Here is a 10,007-nt window from a genome sequence, read left to right as displayed (position 1 = left end):
GTATAAAATCATTTATTCTGTTTGATATCAGCATCTGGCATTGACATCAGCTGCATATTCTGTTTTAGAAGAACATTGCACACTAGTATTTATGTTTACTTTACCAAGTCTTGTGTTGGTGATGTTTGTAGCCAGTATAAATGGGATTATCCCTTATAGCTGCATATCTCTATTTTATATTTCTATAAACAGTGATGGTATTATGTTTTGCTTGCTCTCCATAAGAGCTTGTTCTTGTTGATGTTTAATGGCTTGTTTTCTCCTTTTAACTGTGTTTTAGGCAGGAATAAGTTTCAAGGCAATCTCTATTGCACTACAAGAACATATTTTCCTTATCATTTCAATATTTTATGAAGCAGAATTTTTTTTTATACTGTTATTGGGAACTGGTTGGTACTATCATTTTGAGCTATTTATCATTTTGTTGCTTGCTATTTTTGGTTTTTGCTTTATTTATGCAGTCATGCCAAGGTTCAAGCGTTTCCACAACCCACAAAAATCAGCGTCTGGATCATCAATTGAAGCTTCTTCACAATCAGCTCCTGAAGTCTCTCAAAAAGCCCCACCGTCGAAGAAACCCGTGAGTACACCATCTTGGAATGTTGAAGCAATAGGTATGTGTCATATTTTCTTAACAATCTTGGAATAAATTATTATCTATTCCCTTTTTCTTATCTGAAATTATTATCTCTCTTGCCATCTCCCCCCTCTCTCTCTAACTTACATACACACAAGATATAGTACTCATTGCTTATCAAAACAAAACATACACACAAGATATTAATGAGCTTTTAATGGTTAGCCTGCAAAACTTGAGCTTAACTCATTTATATAATAAAGCTTACTAAACTGACTGTTTGGTGAAATTTAATTTCGCCATTTGAACACTTTCTTCTTAAACCATATATCTTTTTCAAATCTTCCTTGGGAGAAATAAATACTGCTGAATGGAATATGTATATGCTTTTAGAGGTGCATTATGAGTTTATGACTAATTCGCATCTTAGCCTGTGTGCATTACACAGTAAAAATAATATAGACCAGATTCCTATGATCCTTGTTCTGGAGTGCATCTACTTCAATGACATCAGTTTTCTTTCTTCTTCAATCTTCAATCTTCAGTGGTTGTTTGTATCAATTCGTTTTGTTTTTATCCAGATTCACATGTAAATTGCATTTCAAAGGGACAGTGTAACAGTGAAGGTTGAAGTATTTATAGATCATGCGAGAAAGTTGAGGATAGCCATAGGTTGTATATTTTTTATCCTAGACATGTTTCGTTGTCTAAAGTGTATGAACTATATAGGTTAGAGAATGAAGCATCTATTTGGAGTTCATTTAAACTAGTGAAGTAGGATGAAGTTCTGAAACATTGGTGAGGGTAGTTACTTCTAGGAAGATAAGAGCAGGCAAGAATGAGAGTTGTTATGGGGGGTGGCAATGAGTGAGGGATGTGGAAATATATTTATACTAGATAGAATGGGAAAAGAGAATATCAAAAAATAAATGAATGGATTGGTTTTGATATTTGAATGAGTGAAAATAGTAACTGACAAAGTTGAAAAGGAAATAAAGAAAGGCCTAGGATGCTTCAGAGAAAACTGTGTTCATAATCATAGCATGATTTATACATAAATAAGATCATGACACTTTAGAAGATGGACTTTTGAAGTGGTTTAGTGTAATTTCTCTAGAAAAATGAGATACATGCTTTGAGAAGGTTAGATTTTTGGTGTGTAGTTCATCTTATGTCCATCTTAGGATACAATCACTTGCCCCTTCTTCTCTAGTCTCTGCTAATTTTAGCTCAATTTGTAGGATTTGTCAGTTATTAAATTTGGCTAGAGTGGTTCTCCAACTAAATTTACATTTTAAGCTTACTTTCTTTTCCTTCTTTTTTTTTTTACCTGTTATAGAAGATGTGTATCGACCTATGCTGTAAGCAATAGCTGACAAGACAAGATATATCGTGCAAGAAAAGACTACCTATGCTGTAAGCAATATCATATACCTTGAGAATGAAAGAAATTAAGACCAGTAGTGCATCCAATAAACACATGCTTCTTATCCTTAATATTCTACAGGTTCTTTACTTAACTCTGTTTTATCTTTCAGAGACTCAAACAGGGAAATTGGTGGATGTAAGTTTTCTCTCTTTGTTTCTACTTTCTACTGTTGTTACTTATCTGTCAGGTTTCTAGAAAGTTTCCTGCTATAATCTCAGTTTCTCAAGCTTTCATTTTCAGGTTGTATGGAGTACTCTCCAAAATATATCATTGATTTCTTTCCTAATTGGTACTACTCTATTTGGATGGGCAACCAAGCAAGTTAGAAATGTTATTCAGGTTGGTTCATGATACATTTATGCTTGATATTTAGATGATGATTGATGAGGTGTTGTATAATGTATCTATCTAGCCTTTTTACCAACCCCTACCCCATAATGAAATGGGAAGAAGAAAAGAAGCAAAGCATGTAAGAGAAGAAAAGAAAATCCAAACTCCAAAGAAAACCGAGCGGAACTTAATTGTCTATATTTTTCAGTTTGGAATATTCATCTTGACAGAGTAATGGGAAATTTGTATCCTTTGAGAATTTCATGAATTTTGTTTTATACGGGAAATATGTGCCGATTACGGTTTACAAATTTGTATGATTTGATTTTCAATCTATTGCTAGTTCATTTTTTCCTCACATTTTGCTTGCTATATGTCAATTTTTGTTTGAATGTCTGAGGTTATGCTACTAATTCTGCACAAGGGGTGGGAGAAGTGAGCTTTTGTATTTTTTTTCTTCCTATGAGATCATGAATAAGTATGCTATGAAATTTGTTTTCCATGGACTGAGGATAATTTTGGCAGTTGCAGAATGAAATGTTCTCCTTGAATCTCATTTTTAGTAACTTTTTATATATTATGAAGCAGATTGAAATTACTGAGAATGATTTGCAGGATAAATGCAAGAAAGCAAACAGGAGCTGCGCAAAAGGAAGGGAAGAGAAGCAAGATTCTAAGGTGGCTGCTACTTCTTTTCAATCTTTACTTGTAGAGTCAATCAAATATCTTTTGGTATTTCTTTCTTTATGCTGTATTGTTACTCTTATCCAGAGCAATTTTTTGTTTTCTTATCAAGAGCAATAGAGCTTTATTAATTCATATTATGTGCATTTAAATATTAATATTTGTAGGATGTTTAGAAAACCTCTTTAAATGGTTAACAAGTAAACTCCACAATTAAATGATGTTAAAAATAAGTAGCCAAGGGAGGTTTAAAGCTGTAAATAATCTCTTGCATTTAAGGGAGGTTGAAAACTCCCGTTAAAAAAAGCTTGCGGATAAGGGAGGTTTAAAACCCCCGCTAAATGCATATGCAGGTACCAGGGTTTGCTAAAAAACGCCGCTAATAATTTGTGGGGGGTGTAACTTCGGGATTTTTTCAAAACCCCCGCTAAGTTACTCGCGGGGGTTGAAAACCTCCCTTATCCGCAAACAAGAATAATTATATCTTCACATTTCATTTTTGAGGTGTGGAGAGGTGGAGGAAGAAAGAGATAGAAAGAAAGGAGAGAAAGTAAAGATGTGATAGGTGATTTAATTGATAGAGAAAAGAAAATTAAATAGAAATGAAGATGTAAAAGGAGTGGAAAAGAACAATGACTTGAGCGTTGAAGTGTTTTTTATAGGTACACTATGAAATCTAAAATTTTTCTTAGACCAACAAGACCACCACCGCATGATTGTGATGTGGTCCCATCACCTCTACTATGGGTGATTCACATTAAATTCTCAGGTTTGAGAATAATGACATAATATTTTACACTAATTAAAGGGTTCATTTAGTGTACACAAGTTTTATTTTGTGAAAAGTTGCACAAACATAGTTTAACCTCCTATCACAGTTTCTTAGCAGGTCACTCTTTTTTTAATTTAAAATATATATTTACTTTCTACCTCCCCTCAACCTCCACACCATCCACCGCTGACATGGCCACCACCGCCACCGGATCTTCTCCCTCCCCACCGATCACCACCATCAATACGGTTAAAAATACTTTGTCCCATATTAAAGCAGCCATTGTACAAGAATTGCTGGCACATACAGAGAAAAAATGATTTTGTCTTCATTCAGCAAAAGTTATTCATCACTCTCAACCTTTGATCTTATCTTATTCCTTCCAAGTAACAAAGCTTCATCACCTTCCCTTGTCAAGCATCAACGTTGCCAGAAAAGACAGAAGAGTAAACGAGGGACAAAGAAACATAAAGAAACGATTGAGAAAAACCCAGATGAGGAGGGCGGCGCGCGACTTCGACGTGTGACGGAGCAGCTTCAAGCGCGGCGATTCGTGGGGATTTTTTGATGGTGACATGGCAGTTCGTGGCGGTTCTGAAGATGGATGGCACACAACTTCAATGAAGGGGAAGACGGGAGTGTGACGGGGGAGGAGCTCAGATCTGCCGAATGCGGTGACGGAGGAACTCGGGTCTGGGGTTTGTTGCGGGTGGTGGTGAAGGCTTTGCAGAGGGATGTGGTGGTCGATGGTTGATTGGGGCTGCAGGGAACGAGATCTACGTGAAAAACCATTGAAGTTGGGAGGGAGAGGAGAGAAGAAGGTATGGTGGTGGTGGTTGGGGCTGAGGGCAAGGTGGTTGAGGGTGGTGAAGAGGAGATGGAGACAGAACTTAAAAAAAAAAAAAAAACTTTTTATAAAAAAATTATTTAACCGGATGGACCTATAATAAGAGGTCATCCTAGATTTGTGTAACCTTGCACAAGGAAATCCTTGTGTACACTAAATGAACCCCTAATTAAATAGGTAAAAGGGACGTGTTAAAATACTATCACTTTTTAAAATTACTAGGTAAACTATAATAAATTTAATTAAAAAAACTTTCTTTACACATTTATCGATTTACCTCTCAATCTAAATTAGTTGCTAAATGCTATTTGTGTATACGTCCTTTTTAAAAATAAGTTGTAGTTATTTTAATCAACACTTTTGGTGTAAGACAGGTTCCTCGTTTGGAACCAATCATCTTCAAGCCAGAAACATTCACATCATTGTAGGGCTAACTCTCCCCACGAGGTTTTTATCTATAAATAAGTTAAAACTTAAAATTTTAGAAATCTACTTCCAATTAAATAGGTTGCTTACACAACTTTTCTAGAAAACCAATTGAATTACATTACACAAATTGAAAGAAGTTAGACGTGGAGGAAAAGTTGACTTCAGTCTTTGCGGGAAAATCCTACAGAGGCTAGGTTCCATATATTTCCAATACCCAATTACCCACCAACATTAATTTGGCCATTTTCCACCATCACAACAATTCCATGATTTTCATGTCTCACGCTCCCTTCACTCTCCCTATATAAGCCCTCTTCATCTCCAAACATGCTCACCAAACCACAACTCATCATACACAATACTCCCTAGCTTACATTAAATCAAATCGGAGAGACTATAGGAACATATACCAATACCATGGCTGTGAAATTCGCACAGGGACTTATCATGATGCTAGTTATAACTGTTTCAATGTTTGCAGTGAGCATGGCCAACAAGGAGTGGTCCTCTGGTTTCAACTACACTGATTGGTGGTCCAGATTTGGAAATCACAACTACAATAACAAAACAGAACAACAACAACAACAACAGCCAAAGCAGATACTTGTTGGTGGTTCTGAGCATTGGCACTTCGGCTACAATTACTCTGACTGGGCTATCAAGAGTGCTCCATTTTACCTCAATGATACTCTAGGTCAATTTTCTTGAGGACATAACTCCTCCTCATTCATTTTTGCATATATGCATGTCATTGTCAGCTTAATTATTGCTAATGATTAATGATGCTAACTTAGCTAAAATATTTATATGAATTGATATATTTGTGCAGTTTTCAAGTTTGAAGCTCCAAATGCCTCCACTTTCCCACACAGCGTTTACATGTTTAAAGATTTCTATAGCTTTATGAAGTGTGATATTAAAAGGGCTAGAATGCTAGCAAATCCCACTCAAGGAGGAGGTGAAGGCTTCAAGTTTGTGTTGAAGAAGTGGCAACCTCACTTTTTCGGTTGTGGCGAGAGAAACGGCTTCCACTGCAACAATGGGACAATGAAATTCGCTGTGATGCCAATGCTTCGTCCCTTCTGGTCTTGGCCGTGAAATTTTTATGCCGCAGCAACAAGCTAGCTCCTCCAAGCACTATTGTGGCTTGTTCTAGTTTCTGTTTTCATCTATATATGTTTCAAGCTTATGGGAGAATAATTAAGCTTGTAGTTTAATTTTTAGTTGATTTTGATGAATTTAATTTACTTTGCAAATTGTAATGCAATCCGATACATTGTTAAAAGCTTGTACTTGAACAAGTATTGGAAGAGTTGCTTGTTTAATTTGTATTTTGATATATGTTGAAATAAATGCTACATTTTCATGTTTTGAAAATCTTTAGTTTTTATGAGAGTTGCTTGTTTAATTTGTATTTTGACATGTTGAAATAAGTTTTACAGTTTTATCTTTTGAAAAGCTCTAGTTTTTATGAGCGTGCAACTTGTTTCTTTGACAATCATGATACTGCGCCCACTACAAAGATAAAATTTTGTTGGATCCAGAATATGACCACACTCTTTGTTTCGATGATAACAATCTATTGATATTTAACTTTTTGTAGTATTTTATTTGAACTATGCTTTAGCAAGAAAGCTTTCTTAGAAGACTTTCTAAATGAAGAACCTATGCTTAATTAAAGAGGATATTCGTAGAAGAAATCTATCAAGTCCAAATCAGATGTTGAATCGTGTAGAAGGCCCTTTATTTTAACATACAGATTAATATGAAAGAAGGATGTCCGTTCTAGTACTTTCTCTCAAGATACGAAGATTGTTTCTTAAGTAAAACATATGCTGATGATAGCTCGTTTCTTAAGAAGTCAATGACCAAGGACAAGTATCGTAGAAGTCTAGCTTGAAAGTTATGTGTGTTGAACATACTCTGATACTAAAGGTTCATATGCCGAACATCATTTTACGAGAGGTTGATGGTACTTAATTAGTTGATGCTTATATGCTAATCAAGAAGCATTCATAAGATCGTTAATCATATTTTGAATCATAACAATTTTCAAGAGCATAAGTAGTTAAATATTTCATGTAAATTATAATTCAGGAAATAACTTCTATGCTTCACATCCCCATCGTCTGATGATATAGTACAAGACAATGCGAGAAGACGTGTCAGTCATGTACTAGAAATGTCAAAGTAAGAAGACGCTCAAGAGAGACTATACAGGCAAAGAAAGTCAAACCAGCCAGATCGTCTGAGCAAGAGAAGAGTAAATTGATCAAGATAAAAGACGGTCCATACAATACAAGAATCAATGATCATCTATATAGGTACAATCAAAACTTCAGGACAAACTATACAAGATCCGTCCAAGCAAAATTAATCATCCGTCAGAAGAGAAGACCACACACTCATGAAGCTATTTATCGTTTATCCTGTAACCTGACCAATGGAACCAATGTCTAGAGAAAGAGCGACACATTCAAATTGAAAGCTCTTTGATATTCTTGAGGATAAAGTCAAGTGTAAAGAATCACGTGATATTTAACAAGGACAAGGAAACAAGGATAACGTTGTCACCATCAAAGGTTCATCTTTCTCTCACTAAAGGACTGGAACATTGCTGCTTATGCTACGAACCAACCGACAAGATACACTTTGTAGCATTTTGCTTCAGCAAAGTACACAATGCATTTAATGCACCTTATAAGAAGACCGTTTGATCCAACGACTAGTACTCAAGATTCTCTACACGCACTAACGGCTCTCAACAAACCCTAGAAGCTCTTGAAGTATAAAAGGAGGACTTGAAGATTTTCAGAAGTAAGAAATTGAGCTAGAATTTTCATTTGAGTCTAAAATATTCTTCAACAAGCAAGAAATAAAAGTCCTCTTCGTCTGAGAGAAATACCTAAGAGTCAAATCTTTATTTCCAACTCTCTCTAGATCAAGAATACAAAGTATACTCTAGAGTCAAATTCACTCAAAAACTTTGTAGTTCCCGTGCTTACCCATTTCCACTATCCCTCTTGTGAGAAGAGAATCTTGTAGAGCCAAACAATCTTGAAAAAGATCTTAGGAGAAGTCCTTAACAATAGTTGAAGTTGGTAGAAGTCTTGTCTAATACTTGTTAGGATAAGTCTTGTAGAATACTTAGTTGGGAGGAGTCTTGTCGATTACTTGTTGTAGGATAAGTCCTTCAAACTTGTTTAGTGAAATCTTGGTGAAGCCAAGGACTGGACGTGACCCCATCGTTTATGGGTGAACCATGATATATTGTTGTGTGCTTATCGTTTACTCTCTTACTTTTATATCTGCTGCACCAAACGATTGCGAAAAATATTTCATAAACTTCTAATCGTTTGAAAAACTCAAGTTTTATTTGAACACAATTCAAATCCCCCTTTCTTATGTTACTTTTTCCTATATCATGTCATAGAGCTGACATATGTGGATGTTTGACCTTTGCAATGATTTCTGGATACTATAGACGATGAAAATCTAAACACTGGGTCAGCAGACAATGTCTTCAACACTTTGTAGTGTAGACGATGCATATGATTGTTATGCAAATGGAGACATCCTTATACTTTCCCTTAGAAAACTAAATTTCTTCTCGATCAGAGGCTGAGTGAAGATACCACAAGATGATCATCAGTTTTGACATGGGACATATCAATATCTCGCTTAGAGACATGATGATGCTCGATCTTAATATGCATCGTTCGTGAAAGCTGGGTTGAATTCTTTGAGATCTTGATTGCACTTGTGTTGTCACAATATAAATGGATGTTCTTCTCAAAGATGTTGTAATCCTCTAATTGATGTTTCACCCATAGTAGTTGTGTGCAGCACAATCCAACAACAATGTATTATGCTTAAGCAGTTAGCAGCAAAATTGTGTTTTGTCTTCTACTTGTCCAAAAGATTAGACATTGTCTTAGGAAGTGACATATAAGAGTAGATTGATGGATAAACTTATAAATTACTCCTTCGTTTTCAAAATAACTGACAGTATTTCTAGCCGAATTTTGTTCTTAATTATCTGCCACTTTACAAATTCAAGAGAGCATTAATTATACTTTACCAATTGTACCCTTCATTTATTGGTGGTAGAAAACTTGAAAAGTTAGAATTAATAAGAGAGATAAATGGTATAATAGGAAATTACATAGTAATTTTAATAAAACAAGAAAATTAATTGCTATTTTTTAATACTTGTGCAACAACCTTAAAATGTTAAAGTATAAACTAATACTACTATCATACTTATTAACACGTACGGAACAAACCCTCCAACTTTGAAAAGTGTTTTGTTTAATTTGGGGTAAATAGCCAAGTTGGTCCCTGAATGTGTCCACCGACTTCAACTTCGTCCTTAAACTTTAAAAATGACGTCCGTGGTCCTTAAATGTGGCAAAACTCCTTCATAGTAGTCCCTGGGTTAAAACAAGTTGACGGACGTTAACGGAAAGCTGACATGGAATTTTTTTCCGTCAAGGGTGATGCTTATGTGGCATTTGAACCCAGAAAATAATAAAATAGTTAAATAAAAAAACAAAATTGAAATTCCTAAATTGCAGAAGTGAAGAACCCCAAATCATAGGTGATAAAATCCAAAATTGCAGAAACAGCGAATCACGCAAGCAGACGAAGAAGCCTGAAGCAGTACTTCAACCAGACATGAAGAAGCTTCAATCAGACAACAAAGAAAGGAAAGAGCACAAAGCTTGAATCAGAAAATAAAGAAGCGTAGTACTTCAACCAGAGAACTGCGCGTGATGAGAAGAAGAGGAGGTAATTGTTGTGGGTTCTAGTTTTCATGGTGCTGAGGCCAGATCTAAAGCTTTCTCATCCGATCTAGGTTGAAAAGCTTGATGAAGCTTTCACCTTTTTTTTCACAGATGAAGAATGGAAATTAGATAGACTTTTCGTTTTTGTTTAA

The 10,007-nt window shown here is 35.4% G+C and overlaps 1 protein-coding gene across 1 annotated transcript; it reads left to right on the top strand.

Annotated features, from left to right (window-relative positions):
* The first annotated feature begins 5,324 nt into the window (after positions 1-5,324).
* On the top strand, positions 5,325-6,335 carry LOC130735188 (uncharacterized). Its single transcript, XM_057587275.1, has 2 exons — positions 5,325-5,762; positions 5,898-6,335. The coding sequence occupies exons 1-2, from the start codon at positions 5,486-5,488 to the stop codon at positions 6,164-6,166; spliced, it is 546 nt and encodes a 181-aa protein (XP_057443258.1). The 5' UTR covers positions 5,325-5,485; the 3' UTR covers positions 6,167-6,335.
* Positions 6,336-10,007: the final 3,672 nt, after the last annotated feature.

This window comes from Lotus japonicus, chromosome 2 (genome assembly GCF_012489685.1).
Source record: "Lotus japonicus ecotype B-129 chromosome 2, LjGifu_v1.2".
Classification (NCBI taxonomy): domain Eukaryota; kingdom Viridiplantae; phylum Streptophyta; class Magnoliopsida; order Fabales; family Fabaceae; genus Lotus; species Lotus japonicus.
Note: the sequence above shows the minus strand (reverse complement) of the source record. Positions and strands in the feature narration are given on the sequence as shown.